At 38.5% G+C, this 25,021-nt stretch overlaps 1 protein-coding gene across 5 annotated transcripts in view; it reads left to right on the forward strand.

Annotated features, from left to right (window-relative positions):
* Positions 1-25,021, forward strand: part of LOC136873775 (calpain-7) — a 144,459-nt gene that overhangs the window by 17,031 nt on the left and 102,407 nt on the right. For 4 of the 5 annotated variants that reach the window (XM_067146987.2, XM_067146988.2, XM_067146989.2 and 1 more), the window contains 2 exons: positions 9,176-9,339; positions 19,510-19,708. In XM_067146987.2, the coding sequence (XP_067003088.2) occupies positions 9,176-9,339; positions 19,510-19,708 (363 nt within the window). The remainder of the gene's footprint in view (positions 1-9,175; positions 9,340-19,509; positions 19,709-25,021) is intronic. The other variant, XM_067146992.2, reaches the window with a different exon arrangement.

The raw sequence follows: 25,021 nt of genomic DNA on the forward strand, positions 1-25,021 counted from the left end.
TAGTTGCACAGTGGAGGGGTGCACCTATTGCTCTGACATAGTGAGCGTTACTGACGAAACGGTGGGAAATATCTAACAGCACGCTCTCCCCACTCCTAACGGTCCCGCCTAAGCATAGCAGAAGCACGGGGCTAGTTCTACCAACTGTTGATGTTCAGGAATAAAAATCTCATTTATATTTGATAGACCTTCGTAGAAGTTGAAAATAAAATATCATACATATATACATTGAATTTAAATGATTATTGCAAAGTTAAAATGAGGCTTATTGTAACGGTTGAGTCCTTCATTTGGAATTGAGTTAACAGTTAATTAAAACATACGTAAATATTGGAACAATACATCTAAAAATGATGGAAAACGCATTCAAAACTTGAATTTCTGTCAAATAATAATTCTGAAATTAATGTAATTGATGTAATATAGTTTAAACGGCACATAAAAAGCAGCGTGAGTAGAAGCAATTTATGCACTGATGAGTGAATAATCAGATTTTACATGTTTATTGACGTGGCTTAGGGGGACATCTACAACTTGGATCAGTAGACTGGTCCGGTGGAAAAATCTTTGTGATTTTTAAATGGATCGAGTGTGAAGTAGATGTCCTTTGATGCACATCAGATGCTTCTTCATAGCAGACGTCCATGGAAAATCTTTTTTGTAAATGTAACATCTCTGTGGAAGTGAGGTGGGGCACTGTCTTGCTGGAACTTGAAACCCAGAGGTATCTGTGGAACATTAAGGTAGAACTGACATAGCACGATAGTCTCCGTGAAACAAAAATTGATCCAGATATTTATTTTTGGCATGTCTCTTTCATATACTGAGATTTGTGCATAAGCTCTTCTCATGTCAATTCTGCAGACATATGACTGACTCAACAGTGACATGAAATATTGACAATCAAATCTCAGTGCAGTTGTCTTTTAATTGAGCATTTGACTACAGTTATATAGTTCTTATGTTATAAGCAGTTAGTTAGTCTGAGCAGGGTGTGTATGTACAGGATGAGCCAGCTAAGAAGTTCTCCTCAAATAACTTGTAAACCATTAAAGATATCTAAAATATAGTTTTAACAGGGGGCTCATAATTGGACTTGCAGTACTTTTTAGAGTGTGAGTATCTTTCAAGATGGTACTAATTTTTTTTTTTAATGGAACAGCACTGTTTATGTTCCTATATTTAGAAGTATGATTATTAAATTGTCATAGCACCTCACATTTTCTATTTACGAGATGGCTAAATACATTTCCTTTATGGAGGTGACATGTGATGTACCATGACAACTGCTTCAAATGCTGCTATAAATAGAAAATGCGGTTGACATCCAGGGTGGAGCCTGGTTCCTGAAACATAAAGCATGAACAACATTGTAACAGTTGCAAGTGTGATTACATCATATCTCTGAAACATATTGTTTCCCAACCTATTTTTTTAGGACTTTTTATTTTCATTTTCCTTTACACACACTTAGGCCTATAGGTTGTAACAATTCGGAAACACTTTGTTTATGCTGTATGTCTTAATTTGACATTTGTTTGTTCCTTTCCAGCATAAACACTGTAATTAGAGTTTGTCACCATTATTCTTACAAAAATGTGGGAAACCCATGACTGCAAGGAAGGAAAAGATCACAGAACTTGCAGCACAGTTAGCATGAAAACAAACCAAGATAGAAGCAAGCCATTAACTAAAGACCTGCATTAGGAGCAATATATATCTCCTGGCACACACAAGCACTCTGAGGGTAACATTAGACTGACAATAATTATTGGCTCTCTCCTCATCAATCTCAGTTTTTTTCACATCCACTTCTTGTCAGCCCCTGAAGAGCTTTTTCTGCTTCCCAACTCCTTCAAGAGGGCGGGCATCAAGATTCATTGAGGGAACATCTTGGCAGGTCTTCAGAGTTGATGCAGGAAGTGTAGATTGATGATGATGCTTGTTGTTTTAAGGAGCCTAACATCGAAGGTCATCAGCCCCTGAAGTGTAGATTTTAAAATTTAAAAAAAGCTATATAAATGCAGGAAAAGAAAAGACACATAAGATAAAGATGAATACAGGTGGGAAATGACTAGGAACTGAGGGCAAACATAATAGAAGAAAAGGACCCCAAGGAGATAATACAGGGTGTAATTGAAATTAGGTACGCTTGTCTAACAAGCAGTGATGGGAAAAGTACAAAATAAAAGTACTGTAATTGGGCTCAATTACAGTTACTGAGAAAAATTCACTCAGTTACAGTTGCTAATTACTTTTCAAAAAGTAATTAGTAAAATTACAATTACTTCACAGAACGTGAGTCTTCAGGGAATCTGACATGTTTTTCAAATGGGGATGGAATGGTACCAAAGTTGGCAAGGAAAAATACATTACTCCATTTTGTGTTATTGGGCATAGAGACTTACGGTGGCTATCATTACTAGGTGAGCCTAATCAGACTTTCGAAATGATTTATCCCAAGCAAAACTTACACTTCACTTTTGTGTTTTAATTACTTTTAAGATAACTAATTCAAAATATTTATTAAAACGGGAATGGAAATGCCTTAACCACTTCACCATCACATGTTTATTCTGACACCATTCTCTGCTACATGATGGTGGGTGTGGTAGAATAACATCCACGGTATTCCCTGTCTGTCATAAGAGGCGAATAAAAGGGAGACTAAAAACTGTCAACTTGGGAGCTTGGGTTGGCGACCATGGTTCTGCTAGGTGAGTCTGGCATTGCTTCCACTTACTTATGTCAGTGTCATCGGTCAACTATTGTTCTTTCCCAACCTCCACGGTATTAGGTTTGCGAGACCTAGGAAGTCTTTCATTGTCACACCTTTCTTTTACCGATACCTTCACTTTTTGAAGAGTCAGATGTCCTCCATTTTCCTTCTGATTAGTGAAGGATGTTTGCCCAGTTGTACTTCCTCTTAAAACAATAATCACAACTACCACCAGCTCAATCATGTAGTACACGATTATCTAAATCTTAACCAGTAACCACAACATCCTGCAAGTAAATGAACGAATATGCGTCGTACCCTTTTGAGTCATCAGTCCATAGACTGGTTTGATGTATATCAATTATTAAAATATAACGATTACAATTTTATTTTCAGAAGTAAATTATGAGTAATACAGTAATTACTTTAAAAAAGTAATTGTTAGAATTACTTGTACTCAGTTACTTCCCAACTCTGCTAACAGGTGATAGAAGAGACTGTTCTTAACAACCAGTGAGAAGATATTGTCAGCTATCTGTTCATTTCAAATTAAATATTAAAATGTTTTTAGACTTTTAGTAACTTCAGGCAGCAGTGGCAAACTAAATCTGCTGTAGCTAGAAGGGATTGGGCCAGGCAAGGTTGGTGAGGGGAAGTTGTTGTATAATCGAAGCTTGACTCTGCCTGTTGGCAGGGGTTAGGAAGGAGGAAGGGAGTGAGTCATCTGATAAGAGAATAGTGATGCTTGTCTTGTAAAATCCTTATGTAAATAAATTGTTACTGCTGCTGCAGCCTCACATAAAGGATTGAGATATTTGGACCAACAGTGCTGTGAAGCTTACGTATAAGTGTGGAAGTCATTGATTGATTGATTGATTGATTGATTGATTGATTGATTGATTGATTGATTGATTGATGTTTTAAAGGACAAAATAAGTTTGATAATCAGCCCCAGTGTAGAAGTCTCTGAAGAACAGCGACAGCTGGGAAATTGTTTCCAATACATTCGTCCCACCCTTGCTCTTTTACATCTTGCCGCACCATAAAGTGAAATCTTATCACACATTTTGTCATTTGATAAAGTCATTTCATCTGTACTCAGAGCTCATGGTCATCTCAGGTCCCGATACACTGACATCGAGACTGATTGACCTACATTGCACAGCCTTGGAAGGGAGAGGAACCTGAGGAAATCACAGCTGTGTTGACATTCTGTTCAGTGGGGAGTATCATTCAGTGCCTATTGACTTCTCAAAAACATTGACTGAAGTTGTGCAGTTTATTTTCTTTTACGAAGGTAATCCCAAAAATAAGGTCTATTTTTCTTATAAATACATAGACCTGTTTATTTCTACAATGGTTTACATCATTTTACAGCTTGAACATTTAGCTATTTTTCTACATAATCACCATTTCAGTTGATGCATTTTTGTAGACGCTGTGACAGTTTTTGTATGCCCATGTCATACCAGCTCACCGCCATGCTGTTCAGGAAGTTGTGAACCTCATCTTTCACCTCGTCGTCGTGATGAATCGCTTTCCAGCCAAATGTTCTTTCAACTTAGGGAACAAGTGATAGTCACTGAGCACCAAGCCGGGTCTATAGGGTGGGTGGGTGATGATGTTCCACTGAAACTGTTGCAGGAGAGCAGTGGTTTACCGGGTGACGTGCGGGCGAGCGTTGTCATGGAGAATGTTTACGCCCTTGCTCAACATTCCTCTTCTCCGGTTCTGATTTGCCCATCTGAGTTTTTTCTGGGTCTCGCAGTACCTGTCAGCATTAATTGTGATTCCAGCGGGCATCAAGTCGACCAACAATATCCCTTTTCGATCCCAAAACACAGTTGTCATGACTTTACCGGCAGACTGTGTTTGCTTGAATTTCCACAGCTTTGGCGAAAAGGGATGCCGCCACTGGCATGATTGTTGCTTGGTCTGCGGTGTAAAGTGGATCGCCCAAGTTTCGTCACCCGTGACAATTGAGTCCAAAAAGTTGTCCTGTTCAGCTGCAAAGTGTTGAAGAAATGCGCGGGAAGAATCAACTCGTTGCTGCATGTGGCTTCAGTCAGCATGCGTGGCACCCATCTTGCACACACCTTCCGGTATTTCAACTTTTCTGTTAAAATTCCGTGAGCGACGCTTCGGGAATCCTCAGGAACCAAAGTGCTGAGATCATCCAGGGTGAGCCGCTGATATTCACGCATGATTTGCTCAACCTTCATGACTGTCTAGACGGAAATTGACGGTCTCCCACTCCTTTGTTTGTCATGAATTTCAGTCCGACCGGCTGCAAACTATCTACACCACTTACATTTTTGACATCCATGCATGACTCACCATACACTTCCATCAATTGGCGATGGATTTCGATTGGTTCAGTACCTTTTGCATTCAAAAACCGAATAACTGCACGCACTTCACACTTCGGTAATATCCAATGGGAGTTCCATTCTCAACGGCTGCCAAGCCAAGACTGAGTGTCTCAGTGCAGCGTGTGCATGTTTATAAGATGTACAATATTATAGGTTAGGATCCACCTTTCAATACTCCGTAATAAGATGGTAAAAAGTAGTTACAACCTGTTTAATGGGACCGGTTTCAACACATTTTAAGTGTCATCATCAGCCAATTTGCGAAGATCTTAAAACAACTAGCACATTGAATACAGGCAAAAAATTAACATTGTATCATAACGTAGCAATTCAGTAAATGTTCAAAACACAATAATCACAGTCAAGAGAGTAAACAGAACATCACTATCTTGCGCCGAAAACAAATATAGCTGAAGTTCATAAGCAGGTCAAATATTCGCTTATGTAAAGTCGTTGCTAGGCAGGTCTTGTAGGCATTTGTTTCTCCGGCCGAAGAGCAAAAGGTGACGTGAATGAAGTCCTAGGAAAACAGTGTAGGATTTAATTTCGTCAAATTTCAAAGTGGATATATAGGTTTTATAAAATAATTTAAAACGTTAAAAAAGAATAAAGCCAAATAAAAAATATATTTAAAAAATAGGAAGAAATAATGAAAGAAATACGAGGTTCAACTCGAAACAACTTGCTGTAGTAATTGATAAAGAAATGATAAATAGAGAAAGGGGGGGACGTTAATTAGAGGGTGGTGATGGTGGTGGTGGTGGTGGTGGTGGTGGTTATTGTTATTAGAGGAAATACAATTGGGCAACAATCCTTAATATAATACTAATTCGAAGAAAAAAGAAAAAAAAAAAAAAAAAAGAAAAAGAACCGACACTTCGAAAAATGAAGATATCGGTTAAAGGAAGACAAGGGCCACGAAGGGCGTGAAAATGAAAGACTCCCTAGCCCTCGCAAACCTAATAGCATCGGGGTCGGAAAAGAACAAGAATTGACCAAGGGAGGTCGGACAGGATAGATGAAAGTGAGGAGCCTGGCACAAGAAAGTGGAAGCAATGCCAGGACTCAGCTAAGGGCCCCGTGGTCGCTAACCCACGCTCTGAAGTTCAGAGCCCCTGGGGGATGGAGGATGGGAAGGAAAGAAAAAATGGAAGGGATCCGATACTTCGAAAAATGAAGATATCAGCCAAAGGAAGACAAGGGCCACGAAGGGCGTGAAAATGAAAGACTCCCTAGCCCTCGGAAAACTAATAGCGTCGGGGTCGGAAAGGAACAAGAGTTGACCAAGGGAGGTCGGACAGGATAGATGAAAGTGAGGAGCCTGGCACAAGTAAGTGGAAGCAATGCCAGGACTCAGCTAAGGGCCCCCGTGGTCGTCAACCTACGTTCCGAAGTTCAGAGCCCCTTGGTCAATTCTTGTTCTTTTCCGACCCCGATGCTATTAGGTTTGCGAGGGCTAGGGAGTCTTTCATTTTCACGCCCTTCGTGGCCCTTGTCTTCCTTTAACCGATATCTTCATTTTTCGAAGTGTCGGTTCTTTTTCTTTTTTTTTTTTTTTTTTTTCTTTTTTCTTCGAATTAGTATTATATTAAGGATTGTTGCCCAATTGTATTTCCTCTAATAACCACCACCACCACCACCACCACCACCATCACCACCCTCTAATTAACGTCCCCCCCTTTCTCTATTTATCATTTCTTTATCAATTACTACGGCAAGTTGTTTCGAGTTGAACCTCGTATTTCTTTCATTATTTCTTCCTATTTTTTAAATATATTTTTTATTTGGCTTTATTCTTTTTTAACGTTTTAAATTATTTTATAAAACCTATATATCCACTTTGAAATTTGACGAAATTAAATCCTACACTGTTTTCCTAGGACTTCATTCACGTCACCTTTTGCTCTTCGGCCGGAGAAACAAATGCCTACAAGACCTGCCTAGCAACGACTTTACATAAGCGAATATTTGACCTGCTTATGAACTTCAGCTATATTTGTTTTCGGCGCAAGATAGTGATGTTCTGTTTACTCTCTTGACTGTGATTATTGTGTTTTGAACATTTACTGAATTGCTACGTTATGATACAATGTTAATTTTTTGCCTGTATTCAATGTGCTAGTTGTTTTAAGATCTTCGCAAATTGGCTGATGATGACACTTAAAATGTGTTGAAACCGGTCCCATTAAACAGGTTGTAACTACTTTTTACCATCTTATTACAGAGTATTGAAAGGTGGATCCTAACCTATAATATTGTACATCTTATTTCTCTATTCAATACGGAACAATAATGAAGTTTTTAACTTTAAATGCATGTTTATATGCGAGCGCAGGAAACACTCTTCACAATATTGTGACCAGCAGCCACACGAACAGAGTTCTGTATTTATAAAAAATAGGAGACCTTATTTTTGGGATTACCCTCGTACATTAATTACGTGTAATTTTTTTGAATATGATTGCTTAAAACACCATCTTCCCCCACGAGCTCAAATGACTTATCTTACATCAGTTACACACTGCATATAGTATAAGGGTGGTTCAGTTGAAACATAGAATGGTGGCTAGAACTTTACACTGTATGAATTGGGCAACATAAACTGTCTCTCAACAACATTCTGATGACAGTTCAAGAGACTCTGCAGGTGATCACTCCTACTGTTCATGTACTTATCCCAATGCTGAAGTAATTGCTCTCTAGTTGCTAGCTGAACAAACTGTTCCACAGGATCATGAACCAGTTGATTGTAGGTGAAACACATTCTCTTCAAGGCCTTCCATCTTCATTGGAACAACCAATATGTGGAAGCCACAAGAGGGGGGATATTGGCTGAAAGGTGGGTGATCCATAAGACCCCAGCAAAAACAGTGCCAAGAGTCCGTTGTTGGGTTGGAAGCATGTAGACATGAATTTTCATGGAGCACATGCACACTTTGCCACAGTTTTCCAGTCAAAGCACCTTCCTTGCACAAGAATTGAATTATGCCATTTTGTATTTGTTCGGACGTAACCATGAACATGAATATTGCTTCATCTTTTCTTCTACTGAGCAGATGTCTGTCTCAGACTGGCCATGTTCTGAACTGTTACTACAAACATCAGATCATGCAGTGCTGACACTGTTATGCAGTGCCATCAGTTATTTAAGAAGCCAGCTTTCTATTTTTCAATTGAACAACCTTTATTTGTAGTGAGATGAGAACATGAAAGGGAACACATAACAGGATAAATGCCGTGACAGGTCAGTGTGGGAAGAAGGAGCAGCAGAAAAAGGAGACAGGGACAAAAATGAAAACATAAAAGGACATGATCAGTCTCCACATCTTCATATGCTGCTGTCTTCAAATCGATTGGCTTTTATCATAAATCTCAGTTCTTCTACACTAATCTCTTCTCAGCCCCCAACGAGTTCATTTCTGCTTCCCAGCCTCACGAGGAGGGTAGACATATACGCTCGTTGAGGGTCCATCTTGACACATCTTCAGTCTTGATGCAGGAAATGTTAGGTATAAAAGAGAACTGGATGAACACAGGAAATGGGAAGAGACATAAGATAACAATGGATACAGGTAGAAAAGACTAGGAATAAAGGACAATTACAAAAAGTGAAAAGGAACCATAAGATAAATATGGATACAAGTGGAAAAGACTAGGAATAAAGGACAAATACAAAAGGCAAAAAGTAACCCAACGGCATAATATTGGTGTTGGAAAGGAACAAACAAGATTCAGATCAAATCATATATATAGGATAGGAACATGTAAAAGAACACCTAATAGGATAAACTCGGTGACAGGTCAGGAAGAGAGAGAAATAGAAAGAAAAGGCAAGGACAACCTCCACATCTTCCTATATCCATCTTCAAATAGATGGTCTCTCCCCTCATCAGTCGCAGTTTTTCTACATCAACGTCTTCTCAGCTATGACGAGCACATTACTATTTCTCAGCTTCGTCAAACGGGTAGATGTCAACACTAATTGAGGGGCCAAATTGACAAACTGAACATTCAAAATGACAAAGACAATCTCCACATCTTCATACAGCGACAAGGTGAACTGTTACAAGGTTTGTTCTTTCAGGGAAGTCACAGGCAGTTCCAGTGTCAGTGGCACAGTCGACCGGTCACAAACAACTGCAACGGTGCCACTTCCTTTTCCACCAGGCACTGGATGCTGACGAGGCTGGGAACAAGGATGAAGCCGTTGAGCTATACTCACAAGCTGTGGAGCTGGGGCTCAATGCGGTGAGTTATACACACACCTCCCAGGGTACTGTAAGCTTTGCATTAAACCTACACATCTTCTGTATAAATGTGTCATAGGACAGGTATCTGCTGGACATTCTCCAAGTCCACTTCTTCCTTCATATTTTTATATGTTCTTCCTCCCATGATGTCTGTCATCCTTCATGCCATGTCTTCCTCTCTTCCCATCAGATTTTTCCTCCACCCCTCATCTTTCAAACAATCCTTGCTGAAGATGTGGCCAAGCCACGATTGTTTCATCTTCTTGATTTTCCTCATTAGGTTCCTGTCCTGCCCTCAGTACTTATTTATTTCCTACTCTGTCTATCCATTTCATCCTTTCCATCTTTCTCCAGCTGACATTTCAAAAGTTGCAAGATACTGCACATATTTTTTTCTTAAGCATCTCTGTTTCGCTTCCATGCACCATTATACTCCAAACAAAATATTTTGCAAACCTCTTACTTATGTTGACTGGGCAGAAGTCCTTTCACTCTTAGCTACTTTTCCCATAGAATTCCTGCTCCTCATTTCTTTTCCACAGTTGCCATTCCACATCACTTGACTCCACTATCTTCCCTTCTACTGTTGCATTCACAGGTTCTCCTTCGGGTCCATTTGATATAACTTTTGTCTAGCCTATACACATAGTTATTCCTAAATCCTTTCAGACTATCACGACATCCTTCGGCCAATGACCTAGATGTTAGGTCCCTTTAAACAATCAGCATCAAGAACATCCTTCAGCATCCTCTCCAACTCTTCCTCCAACTCTGCCAGCATACATCCTTTAACATAATGTACAACACAAGCACATCACTTTCAGCTGTTCGGATGATATCTCCCTCCAGGTCGGTCCATCTGGATGCTTAGCAAGTCATCTTCTTCTCGGAATAACTGCCAATAAAATCAAATATTATCGAGAAATAAATATTCATTTTAGACTCTTCTTAGAATAATATTTCTTTTAAACTATTCTGTTAGTCTTCTCTTGTGTTATAATTGACCAAATCTCTAAGTCTGCATAAGATCTCTCGTCTTGTTTTACGAAAATCTTCAAATTTAAATTATTTATTTTCTAAAATATTATTCCTTCCTCGATTTTCCTTCTAATCCTTTTCTCTTCTTACGGCTTCCAATTTATGTTTTCCGAAGTATCGCTGACCTTGCGCCTCGGGTCTATCAGTATACGTATTTAAATAAATTCTCGTATATCTAGCTGTATTTATATCTTCCACAGTGTTTCTGCAGGTTGTTTTGCCATCTTCTTTTAAATTATAATAGCTTTTCTTCAGGATTTCTGCCATAATGTTCACAATTTCCTAACTTCTGCAGAGCGACAGCAATTTGCTTCTTGTCTTCTCGAGTTCAGTTTTTCAAGTAAGTTTTTCAATAATCTATTCTATTTTACATTTTTTTTTTTAACAATTCGCTTGGCTGCACCGCCTTTGAAATGTAGTCGTTCCAAGTTAATCATGGCCTCCTATTGTATCTAAATGTTAAGACTTTGTTGTATACTCTCTTGGGTCTGAGTGGTCTATACCTTTCCTAGGCGCCATTTTGGAACACGTCCGAAAATCCAACGGGCACACTATTAATTTGATCTGATAAATTAGCGCTGCTATTGATGATTATCAATAACTCCAAAAATGTCATCAACAAACCTTAGCCAGATGATAATTCCTTTTTCTTCGTTTAAAATTTTATGTTTTCTTAAATGATCCATGTATATTTCAGCAAGGATACCTGGTGCTGGGGATCCCATTGGGAGACCTCTCTGTTGGTATACTGTGTTGTTGAAGGAAAAATAATTGTTAAGACTTAATTTCAATATAGCCTTTCGCACCAATAACAATAATCAATGTTTAATTTTCAATTACCAGAGCATTGCAAATAAAATGAAATGATCGTAAAGAAGCAGACTGTTGCCAGTTCACTTATAGGCACTCTTAAAAGCTAATAGATATATTCATTACCGGGCGAGTTGGCCGTGGACGTAGAGGCGCGCGGCTGTGAGCTTGCATCCGGGAGATAGTAGGTTCGAATCCCACTGTCGGCAGTCCTGAAGATTGTTTTCCGTGGTTGCCCATTTTCACACTAGGCAAATGCTGGGTCTGTACCTTAATTAATGCCACAGTCTTTTCCTTTCCACTTGTAGCTCTTTCCGATCCCATCATCACGTAAATCATATTATAAAAGAAAAAATTAATCGAAATGTTGTAGAATTGTTGTGTAAATACGTAACTTTATGTGGTGTAATTCATTTAGAATGCTTGGGAAATGGATAGAAAATGTGTTGCTGATATCATTTTCCACTATGGGCAGAAGTTTTGCAGTTATATTTTCAACAAAAGTACATGAATTCATACATCCAGTGTATCGCGAGTATTGTATTACAGTTCAATTCATTTTACCAGGAGATTTAGAAGTGCTATTCTTAACTAGTTGTTTCTGAGTTACATACAAAAATCAGAAGTAGTAATGTTCCAAGTTTTCATGTGTTAAAATTTTGACTGTTTTGAATATGATTTGTTTTTCTTGTGACAGTAAAATTTGTCCAAAATGTTAAAGAAATTCTAGAACCTGTTTTGCAGTGGTCCACTTCTTTGTCAAACCCAAATTAAGTGCTGTCTGTCTTCCAAAACATCACATCCTAACCACTGGGTGGATTTTCATGAAATTATGCACAAACATTCTCAGGAGGATCTGTCACATGACTGTTTTATTTCAACATATAGACCTGAAAATATATTGTATGCAAAAAGAATGTTATTTGCTTTACGTCCCGCTAACTACTTTTACGGTTTTCGGAGATACCGGAATTTAGTCCCGCAGGAGTTCTTTTGCATGCCAGCAAATGTACAGACACAAGGCTGACGTATTTGAGCACCTTTAAATACCACCGTACTGAGCCAGGATTGAACCTGCCAAGTTGGGGTCAGAAGGCCAGCGCCTCAACTGTTTGAGCGACTTAGCCCGACAACATAATAGCTTATTCCCAGTCCAGGCACCATGGTTATGTGAGCATAGCAATGACATACATTTATTGGTATGAAGGCAGTAGTCAACTGCATGATTTGTTGAGCGTGGTGAAAATATGTCGGCCTGTATAGAGCTTTCCTACTCCAAAAATATTCATTAGTAACTTTACTTCAGATTGCCAACAGGGCAACTTTAAGAATGCTAAAACCTCCAAAGCTACTCAAAAGTTTGGAAGAAATAAAATTAAAATTTACAACTTCCATTATATTTTTCGTTTGTTCGTGAACTAGAAAGCGAGAGTGCAGATAGGGACGATGTAAGATAGCAAGATTGGAAGAGGTGTTAGGCAACTTGTTCAATATATATTTGAAAGAGATTCTGTTCGGATGGGAAGTGAGACACCAATATTGGTGGAAAAAGGGTTGAATGCATCAGATTTGCTGATAAGATTGTGCTTTTATCAGAAAGCAAAAGGACATTGAATGAAATGTTAAGTGATTTATGTGAGGCATGCGAGAAAGATGGGAGGAAAATAAAGGGATGGTTATAGTCCTACATGATAGGACATAAGAAAGTAGAACAGGTATCAGCTTTCAAGTATCTGGGAAGCTAGATAAGGGAGGAAATGCAGTGTGGACAGGGAATTGGAGTCAGGATAGCAACGGCTAGAGAAGTATTTAACAGAAAGAAGAGACTGCTTGGTGGTAGCCATAACACTATGCGTCTGGCGGTGGTAATATTACTACCATGCAGCTTACTACCACAAAATTTGAAATTCAGTCACTCGAAAGCTATTCATGTTATTAAATTAGTTTTTGTTTTAACATGTTATCGATTTCCTTTACTATTTATAGGTGGTGTTATTGATTGATAGTGATTGGTGTTGCAACCTTGGGACAAAGTTTCGTAACCATGTGCGCTCAGATAGATCTTACCTAATTGCTGACATTCATACTCCTTGCACGCTCTGGTTCGATAAGCTCAAATTTATGCGCACGTGTTTTAATGATGGATTATGTGACTTCACAGATTTAGAATGAAAGTCTAGTGAGTCAGCAGTCTGCAGTCATCTCTCAAGTAGTCGATTTATACTGTATATTGAAATATGGATCCTGGACCTAGTACAAGTAAAGGATATCCTACCCTTGCATACAGCCCACGTATAAGTGAACAGATTATTATGGAACTTGTAAACGATTCGGATTCTGATCTGTATGAAAGTGATTGTGAAGAAGAAAGTGAAAATCTACAAGCCCCTCATGATGATGAATCATCAGATTCATCACCAGAAGAACCAGTCGCAAAAAGACAAACGGAGGGAGAAGCACAGGGATGCAATGGAAACAAGATATTGCTCCTGTGAACAGGCCCGTTTTTTCTTCCCCTATCAACATTTTATGAACGTTTGACAGGTGATTTGGTGAGTAGTGTTGCTGATGAAATTACTGAAGAATCACGAACATCATCTGTGGGAAAACTAGTAGGTAGAGATTATTTTCCTCACAGAATAACTGCAGTGGGCATGAAAAAGGAAGGACACTCGCAGCATACGTGCAAGGTTTGCTACTACAAGTCCAAACACAACACCGACCATGCTGTGAAGAAAATGCTGACCGTATATTGCCATAAATAAAATGTAGGTCTTTGCTTATGAGAATGTTTTGAGTGTTATCATACCAAAGCTAGATATTGGGAATACCAATGTGTAATTCTGTTGTTCAGTGACTGAAAATTATCAAACTTTTCTGAGTGAATTAGAAATTCAAGTGCATGAACATGGATAAGAGAATGTACCAATATATTATAGCCTGATTTTATTTCCAGTGCTGAAGGTGCGCCTTTTTGAATTGATTTCATGTGATAGTCCACTTTTATAGAAAATGTATATACATTTTTTTATTTATACTGCAAAAACTGACAAAACTGTGATTTTTTTCTGACAGTTTAAATCACGCCGGCACAGGGTAGCGATGCTATCTTGACTTGTCTGGGCTCTTAGTGTTAATAAAGAACTGAGGAAATGTCTGGTGAAGTGGTCGATGTGGAGTGCTGCTTTGTATGGGGATGATGAGAAAAGATGATGATAAGCCGCACATGAGATGTGGATGTGGCAAAAATTGAGGAAAAACAATTGGAACGATAGAGTGAGGATTGAAGAGGTGCTAGAGAGAGAGAGAGAGAGAGAGAGAGAGAGAGAGAGAGAGAGAGAGAGAGAGAGAGAGAGAGAGAGAGAGAGAGAGAGATGCTATAGGTCTTAAAGAATTAGGGAAAGGGACTGGATAGGACACAATTTAAGAAGGGTGGAGGTACTTGAGGGAATGGTACCACGAAAGAGAGTCGGAGGAAGATGATGTTACCAGCTGTTAGGCAATAAAGGCAGAACAGGAGGAGTCCTTGAAAGAATTGATGAGCAAGGCATTATTCTCTATGAATGGAGGGATCAAGTGGAAACCTGCCATTAGGCAGAACACTGAATGATGGTTAAAGACTGAAAACAGCGTTCAGTCTGCAATGAGTAAGATCCCATCTTCTTGAATGAGTTAAAAAATGCAATGAGTAGGCAGTGGAATTTTAAAATCATTGTACTGGACCACACAATGATCCAACATGAAACAAAAAGGTTCCATTATTGAAAATTTCTTATAATCTTGTTAATTCCATAAGAACATGAAATAAGCATGCTTTTCAAGGTTTACATTCAAACAAATCTACCTTGACAATTGCTTGGTATAGATACCATGTTCATATGAACATTCTTATTCACAAGGACCAATACTAACATCCCCAGAGTATTGTCCTTTCCTCCTGGGACACCCTGTATAACAAATGCATAGTTCACTAACCACTGTGTGGACAAACATCACTGTTAGTCATACGCCTAAAGATAATTACTGTTAATAATAATAATAATAATAATAATAATAATAATAATAATAATAATAATAATCGTATGGCCTCAGCTACCGTGTGCAGACATTTCAACAGATAAGATTCTGATTGAGGTTAGAGTTCAGTTAGGTGGCACAGCCACCTTAACCCTGTAATGGCCAGACTAATCACACTGTTGTAATAATAAAACAAATGAAATGTCTAAAATCTATCTATCTATCTATCTATCTATCTATCTATCTATCTATCTATCTATCTATCTATCTAATGTCATATTTACACAAAATGCTCTTTTGAGTTGCTTTAACGTTTTCATTTTTGTTGGGACCTATTTTTAACAGAAGGGAATGAAGGGGAATTAATGTATTTTAAAATAACATACATTCATGACTGCCTACCAGAAACATTAGGAAAAAATGAACTTGATAATAAAATTACTCTAGGTTTACATAAGAAACGCTGAGATAAAAATATCAAAGTACTCAACAAACTAACAGAAAACACGCAATTATGTCGGGCCTTTCCAGCTTGAACACTTGGTGCTGGGACGCACCAGCGCCGCACTCAGTGGCACAGTTCTCCTCCTTCCCCATGTAACGGCCAGTGCGACTGTGTATGTGCGGCAGAGACAGTAATTATCGTCTTGCACGCGCAAAAGCTACTGTTCTAAATAGAATCTATTTGATACAGCAAATAGTGGAGGAGTTAGTTTCTCCTTTTTTTTAAAATGTTGTTTAATCCCTTGTGGGAGGATTCATATTTTGTTGTCAATTCTGAGGGAAAGTCCAATGATTAATTTGCCATATTAAGCATAAAATATTCAACCGTACAATGAAACACTACCACAATAAACACGCTTCAACCTACTATGCCATTGTTGGCAAAACAAGAAATGAATGAATTGATAAATTGATAAATCCAGATATTTCAAGGTATTCACACATTCATTCTTCTCTACCTCAAAGGTGAGGGTACAAGGTGTATTTGTCCTGCTAGCTTTCATTACTACTGTTTATTTTTCTTTATATTATATTTGTTTATTTTCCTACTCCACAGATACTTGAACCTAAGATTTCAGAAGGTGCAGTTCGAGCAAGTTATATTGTTGCTCTGAAAACTGGAAAAAGTGGGCAACCCTTTTACTGACAGTGAATTTTTAACCGAACGTTTAGTAGAGTGCTCGAAAGTATTGTGACTACATGCTGTGGCCCACTTTGAGGCGATAATTTTGTCCAAACAAACCATCTCTCATCGAGTACAGGAACTTGGTGCCGACCTGAAAGAGCAATTACGGAGCAAATGCAACACTTTCAAGAAGTATTCAGTTGCTCTCGATTGATGAGGGTACTGACAAAAGTAACACGGCACAGCTATCTGTTTTGGTCAGAGGCATAAAAATTTTTTTTTTTTTAATTCACTGTTACAGTGGAACGACTTGAGATCATTGCGGCTTAACCACGATATCAAAAACACTAAAAATTCACTAGTGTAAGGAGTTACAGTAATACAGAATTACAAAGGGTCGGTATAATATTGGCAGGATGATGCTCTTATCACCGAAAAACTTGTTTTGAAAAACTTGATAAGCAAAATAAAGAAAACTGTTTCTCATTACAAAATCAAAAAACCATGACATTATTTTCAGAAACAGTAAAGTTAGGTAGTCTGAACATTTTTCTTTTCCTTATTAGTTTCAACGAAAAGTGCTGTTAATTTTTCCATTTATTAATTGTGCAAAGTGCTACTTTTACTGCAATGTGTATTGGGTAAGTTAAAAAAAAACAATACAGTAGTATCATGTATTATAATTTTAACTGTACTTTCAGTACGTCTGTTCTGTTTTTAACTTTTTACTTATCCGGGAAGCCTTAAACCTTCACTATCCCGGTTAATCGAGAGTTGAATGTACAGTGTATTTTACATCAAGAACAATGTGCAAAAATCTTCCACAACTACAAATCTATTATCGATTCTATGGAAAAATGTGTACATTTCTGCAGATAGCAAGGTTTGAGCCATCAGTGTTTCAGAGAATTTTTGAAAGATCTCCAGGCATAGTGCAGCATTATTTAGTTTTATTGTATTGTATGCTGGTTAATTTGTGCAAAAGTACTAGCAAACTTTCTTGCAATAATTGAAGAAATTACTGTGTTCATGGAGATGAAAGGTTCTCCTCAACCAACTTTGCAGAATAAACAATGGGTAGCTGACCTCGCTTTTTTGGCAGATATACACCTTATTTTAATAATTTATATTTTGGCAAGGGAGAAACGAGTTGATTCAAACCATATGTGATAGGCTTTTGAAATGCAGAGTTTATTTAAAAATCAGCTTAAAGCTGGAAATTTTTGACCATTTTCCTTCATTAAAATCATTAAACTTGTCTACTTACAAAAATTGTAGAGACTACCAGACAGAATTTGCACAATTAATTCAATGCCAGATGAAAGAAATTGATATTGCACCTAAACTTGGAATATGGCACCATTTTCAGCGCATCCTGAAAAATCACAGTCATATTTCCAAACAGAGCTGATAAAACTACAGTGAAACACAATCCTAAACGACAGGTACTGCCACTGCAGCGGTGATTTAATGTCATTTTACAAAGGTGTTAATCCACTGGAATTTCCCAAACTTGCGCAAAAACTTATGCATGTGAACAATATTTTCGATTATGAATTTAAATAAAAATAAAACCAGGACTTCTCTGTTTGGTGCTGCTTTTGTGGTCGTACTTAGAATTTCTACTGCCAAATTGATTGTGCCGAATATTGGTAAATTAGTTGCTGAAAAACAATGACAGAGTCATTGGCTGAATGGTCAGCGTTGAGGCCTTCGATTCGGAAGATCCCAGGTTTGATTCCCGTCTGGGTCGAGGATTTTAATTGTTTGATTAATTCTTCTGGCTCGAGGCCTGGGTGTTTGTGTTTGCTCCAACACTTTCTTCTTCATATTCAGACAACACACTACACTACCAGCCACCACAGAAACATGCAATAGTGATTACATCCTTCCATATAAGGTTGGCGTCAGGAAGGGCATCCGGCCGTAAAACAGGGCAAATCACCATGTGTGACACTGTTCGCACCCGCAACCCCACGTGTGGGACAAGCGGTTGTAGAAGAAGAAGAAGAAGAAGAAGAAGAATAAGAGTTGCTGAAAAACAATATCAGCAATAGCAGTCGTCTTGAATACTACAGTAAATGTGTACAAAGGCAAACAAATTATATGTAGAGAAAAAATGGTGTTTTTATATGTTCACAAAATTATCATTAATAATTGTTTTCATAAGCTGCGCGCTGTGGTTCTGCATCTGGCGCTTTCCACGTTCCCTCCGCCTTACCGTGCTACAGCACAGCACAGCACCAGTGTTGCTGCTGGCGTGGCCCGGCCCGTAGTGGCACCTCAGTTGGAAAGACCTGCATTATGTATTTTAGCAATACTTCCTTAGTGTTGAACATTCTCAGTTATCAAGGAAGGCTTGTGAGCAATGGAGGATAAATAGGAATGATAAAGGTGGCGAGCCTAATACAGATATTACCAAGAAATTGGTTCATTTTTGCTTTCACTCCTTGAACAATTCATTTAAGCTCCAGTGCATTATGGGAGACCTAGTGAAGGCTACACCTAATGGCTGAGACCTTGTTAAAAACTGGTCTGTTCTGATCTGACAGAATGTTTGTCATTCTTTTGAGTAGGCCTACCTCTGTACTATTTTTCTTTGAGTGGCTTAGACGGTTGAGGCGCTGGCCTTTTGACCCTAACTTGGCAGGTTCGAACCTGGCTCAGTCCAGTGGTATTTGAAGGTGCTCAAATATGTCACCCTCATGTCGGTAGATTTACTGGCGCGTAAAAGAACCTGTAGGACTAAATTCCGGCACCTCAGCATCTCCGAAAACCGTAAAAGTAGTTGGTGGAACGTAAAGCAAATAACATTATTATTGTATGTACTCATTTGTATATATTATTTTATCACTTAAGGTTGATGAGGAAATTATCTTTTTGTTAATTAGTATAGTCGCTCAAAAATGAGCACTTGGTATTCTATGTTCTTTACGTTTAATATTTTATCAGACTTGATTTTAATTATCAAATTATAATTCACCTCCCATGTATACACATACACTGTGGATACCCACAACAAACAATATATCTATAGGTTCAGTTGTTTCTGTGAAAAAGTGTACCTTCAAAGAACAATACCATACACTCATTCAATTTTTTTAAAGTGATTGTATAAAATAAATAAATATAAAATCTATCAATGATTTATGCTTTTGTTTGTAATGCTTGCAGAGAACAGCCACAAATGATTCCTCCTTACAAGAAAAGCTTACAAACTTGGCACGCAAAGCCCTTGAACGAGCAGAGGAGCTGAAAGGTATCACACCTCTTGAAGAGAAACGCTCACCTGTATCTACTCAACCAGTTTTACCTTCACTGCCTGAAAACACAAGTGCATCAATCTCAGTCAGAGCAAGCGGTCCAGCAAAAGGTAATTTCTTTTGGATTTGGATATCTATATAAATAAGTGTTTTGTCTGGACTTTGATTGGAATGTTTAACATTGGAGAGGCTTCTATTCTTTCAGAAATGTCCAAACCCATAACTTCTATAAGCTCAAGTATAAAATATAATTCAGAATACCTGCCCACAGTTTTTAGAGGCTTGGTTGTAGCTACATATTCGTGGTATATTTATTTGGATATTTAATATGGGAGTGTTTTGCAAGACAAGCAAAGATTTTTAATGAATTATAATCTGATAAATGAGCAAGGTTTAGCACTACGAGTAGAACTGATCTGGTTGCTCAGTGCCACATAACCACAACTGAGTCAATAATTGCTCTTTTGTCTTACGGTGTGGGATTGTGGGTAATCTTTTCCAATGCTGGAGTTCATTCAGTGAGTCAGCGTGCCTTGCTCATGTATTCAAAATCCATACTAGCATATATATATATATATATATATATATATATATAGTGTACTGTATACCACAGCATTGTAATCATATGTGTGCATAAAGCATTTTCTGTTTTGTGTCCAAAGTGTAGTGACTGTAATTTAGTAACTTTACTATAGCAATGTGCCCCACGAAGATGAAAAGAAACCACTTTTCCCTTCTTGCGAAATTCAAATGATCATAAATATGTCTCTCGGTCATGGCCATCCATCAGCGGCTAATTTCAGATGACCACGAACCATAAGACGTAGCCTGCATGGTTGCTAGGTAACATTTTCTGGCCATCCATTCATACCTTATATCACAGCCAGCACAGTTGCTAGGGTTACACTTCCATAACACTGACTTCCATCATGCCAACTACTGTACCGAGCTCGATAGCTGCAGTCGCTTTAGTGCGGCCAGTATCCAGTAATTGGGAGATAGTGAGTTCGAGCCCCACTGTCAGCAGCCCTGTGGTTTCCCATTTTCACACCAGGCAAATGCCGGGGCTGTACCTTAATTAAGGCCACGGCCGCTTCCTTCCACTTCCTACGCCTTTCCTATCCCATCGTCGCCATAAGACCTATCTGTGTTGGTGCGACATAAAGCAAATAGCTAACTACTGTAATGCAAATTTTCATATGACCCCCAGTCATAAGATATATTTATGACAAAAGTTGAAGAGAAAGGCAGTAAGAAGAAGGAGATGATTACATTGAAAGTTAAGAATGAAATTGAGAAGTACAAGGCATTGAGTGTACCTGACTATTGCAAGATTTTACACAAAGTCTACATCAACTATTTGCACAATATTAAAGAAAAATGAAAGAACCAGAGTGTCTGGATGCAGCAAAAGGAGTGGTAAGAGTGTCAAGGCAATGGTCACATTTTCTAGAAGATATAGGAAAGTTGCTTCTCGTGTGGATCATTTTATTTCAATATATATTTTTGGGTTGTGGATCAAATCATCTGTGTTTCAATTGTTTCTTATAGCAAAATTTGCTTTGATATACAAGTGCTCTGGGTTACAAGCTCATACACAGAATAATTTATCCTCACAGTCCAAGACTTCACTGTACTATACAGAAACATTTTGTCACTAGATAGCACTTGAGAGCTTTTTTGTGATATTTTTCATGAATCGAGGATGCAGTGCAGAGAAGTGAAGGGATGTATGATCTATGATTGTAGTAAAGTTGGCGTGAAAAACAATAGAAGACAAAAATGGTGAAACTTATTAATGCAGTAGTTCACATAGATGACTCTAATAGTGAAATCAATGAATTGGGAGTACTACTGGTGTGTTAGGTTATATATTGTGAATAATTTCGGGTAAGCCTGCATCTTAACATTTTGATTGATGCATGAGAAACAATAAAAGTGAAATAGATAATGCAGAAGGAGACACTGATGTCTCTGAAAGAAATAAATGAATTGGGAGATAGTTTGTTTGAAGGTTATGTGATCTGTGTGGACATATGTTTCATGCCAAGATCGGGTTACTAAATCATATGAAACATATTCACAAAGCATTGTGAGTGTGAAAATGTAAGCTGCTGAAGACTGTGTTTACTCGCATACGAGTTGCAGCCGATGACGACTATAAATAATTTCAAGTACCAGTAGGCCTAAATTGTAACTTTTTGAATACGACTTTTCAACATTTAGGGCGAGGCTGTGTAATGAAAGTTTCGGTGAGGGACACAATTTACCACAGCAAGAAACAATATGATAGCTTGTAAATTAGTAAATATGTAGGCTGTATAACTTTCATAATCTGTTTTTAACATTAACAGAGCTACAAATAGGTTGAAATTCCTTTTTATTTTTTCAGTTTATATAGTGATCAGGTTCTTGCGATACTTGTACACGATTCAGAATATTTGAATGCAGTAAACAGGATATACAAGTAGAAGAATTCGCCTTTCAGATGATGTATCACAAGTTAAGATCCTTTAAGTAGGTACAGAGGAGAATCTTTTTAATATCACTGAAATTGCCTAGATTCTGGGGACAGATACAAAAATATGGGCTTGGTCCTGAGTGTATGTATGTACATGCACACATCATAAGAAAACGGCTGAACAGAATTTCATGTAGAGTCAAGAGAGAAGCACATCAATGTATGCTATATATAATTTTATTCAAGCTGGGTTAAATCATGCCTAGTTTTTTTTTTGCTAGGGGCTTTACGTCGCACCGACACAGATAGGTCTTATGGCGACGATGAGATGAGAAAGGCCTAGGAGTTGGAAGGAAGCGGCCGTGGCCTTAATTAAGGTACAGCCCCAGCATTTGCCTGGTATGAAAATGGGAAACCACGGAAAACCATCTTCATGGCTGCCGATACTGGGATTCGAACCTACTATCTCCCAGATGCAAGCTCACAGCCGCGCGCCTCTACACGCACGGCCAACTCGCCCGGTATGCCTAGTTTAGGAGAAGGTCTAAAAACTGTCAAATATCTCCATTAATACTGCTCCTATCGATAAATGGTTTATAAAAGAAGTTGTAGAAAATAAAATATACAATCTTACGGAATTATTTACAGTTTCTAAATTCCTTCCTGTGTCCTTCCTTTCTTATTGTTAATCTAACTGAAGAATCCTTTGTAACAAAGGGAGGGGTAATATTAAATTCTGATCTCCCGTGCCTCACACAGTTCTATTGTAGTAGAAATGTTGCCGATGCAATATATGAATTTTTGTCTCTCCAAAAGCGTGGGGGGGGGGGGGGGGGGGGGGGCGATGACCTTAGATGTTAGGCCTGTATAAACAACAAACATCACCATCAAAATCATGTGGTGAGCAGAGAACTGCACAACTTGCTATCTAGGGGCATTACAACGCCGAGTGGAATAGTCTGTCTGAATATTGGCAGGCAGGTGCCGAGGGGTTAGACAACTTTCTTCTTTATGTCGCCATTTGTCTGAATCATCATATTCTGGTACTTGACACACTGCTCCTTCATAGTATTCAAGCTATTTATCCATGCTGTATATGAGCTGATAGGAATGAGTGGCCGATCTGTCAAAGGCGGGTACGATAGGCTAGTATTTTATAAATCAGTTTCGTATGGTATGCCACTTCAGAAATATGAGAAACATACAATTGTAAGGAACAAATAAGTGACTTTTTTTTTTTTTAGATGTTGGCATGTGAAGTTCTGGAGTTTGTCCTTTCTTTCTGTTGCTTTCTTTCTATTTTTCCCTCTTCCCACACTGACTTGTCACTGTACAAAATGCTATACACACTTGTCTCATGCTGTTACTTTATTTTTTAATATCTCTTGTACTTCCTTGTTGTATAAGTTCACTGATTAAGACCACTGCTCCCTTCCAGTCTTAGGTCTTTTTAATCTCACCATTGTGCAATATTAACAAACAGCAAAATTTAAAATTAAAAAATATAGGTGGGTCAGGTGAGGGCCTCTCTTGCTGGGTTTACATGACATTGTGTGATGAAAGTCTGACTTCGGGTGAAATAAGACATGTTAGTCAGTTTAATACAGTTTTATTTACAGGTGGCTGATGATAATTACAGTGAGAGACGAATGACATTGGCTGGTCACCTTGAATTTTCAACCCTCTCATAACATTGTCCCTACAGACTGTAGGACTACTGTTACAGTTCATTTGTCTCAGGCTGTTAGCAAGTTTTCTATCACTACCATTATGAGGGCTTAATATTGATGTATAGGTAGTCAGATTTCCTATTTTTAAAAATTCCAGCTTCAAATTTTGGGCTACTCCTTTGCCGCAGGGCAATAATCTGGACTGTACGAAGGGTGTTCCAGAGGTGTCCAGTGAATTTCCTCCAGTTTTTCCTACATTAAAGCGGCAGTATATGGCCTTGCATTGTCATGGCGAAGAATGACATTTCGGATCGGTTGCCAGCATCGCTTGTTGTGATAAGCAGCTTTTGCTTCATCCAAAAGGCAGTGGTAAGTGCTTGCTTGCGTTGACTTTGGGGTGTAATGATGCATACAATTCACAATACGACGCAAGAAATAGTCTCTTTCCTCCTCGTAGCGACGCAGGAGTTTCTGACAAACTTCCTGGCATAAAGTTTTTTGTTCCTGGTTGAGGAGACGAGGAACCCATCTGGCAGACAATTTTCTGAAATGGAGTTCATCTTGGATGATAGTTTGAACACTTCCATGACTTATTCCTATGGCTAAAACAAGTTGCAAAATTTTTATTCGCCGATCTTCACCAATGATGTCACGAATAGCAACAATGTTGTCTGCAGTGATGCTTGTCCGCAGTCTCCTTTTGTGAGGTTCATTTTCCACAGCTTCTCTTCCTGCAACAAAATTTTTAGCCCACTCATACACTCTAGTCTGCGAAAGTGTTTCTTCCCCAAACTGTGCGTGGAGCCATCTCAAAATTTCAGATGGTTTGGTGCCCTCTTTTGTGAAAAATTTGATAATGATGCATTGCAGAACAGACTAGTGCACCTCTTGCTCACTCATGGCATACTGAAACAGCCCAGCTCTCCACCGTCGTTTTCTCCAGACACAGCACCAGTACCTTCAAATTCCCATTTATATTTGATCTGCCTTTGTATAAGCCCAGTTGTGAGCACATGATTTTGTTTTACTAAGGTTCAAATGTATGTGGCTTGATCTATAGATGTTATCACGTCAAAAACATAATTTTCTCAACTCCTCCTCCTCAATGCTCTACACCGAGCCTTTTAAACAGTGTTCACCATAGTGGAGTTAGGCTGGCAATGGGAGCTTTCCATGCTAGCCCCATTCCCAGCCTACTCGCTGAAGTGGGAGTTCCATCTTTATGAATAAGGAGGCAGCAGTTACTCCTCACGTACGCTGCCAAAATTCGTGAAATGCCGCTACATCCAAGC

This window comes from Anabrus simplex, chromosome 5 (assembly GCF_040414725.1).
Source record: "Anabrus simplex isolate iqAnaSimp1 chromosome 5, ASM4041472v1, whole genome shotgun sequence".
NCBI lineage: Eukaryota > Metazoa > Arthropoda > Insecta > Orthoptera > Tettigoniidae > Anabrus > Anabrus simplex.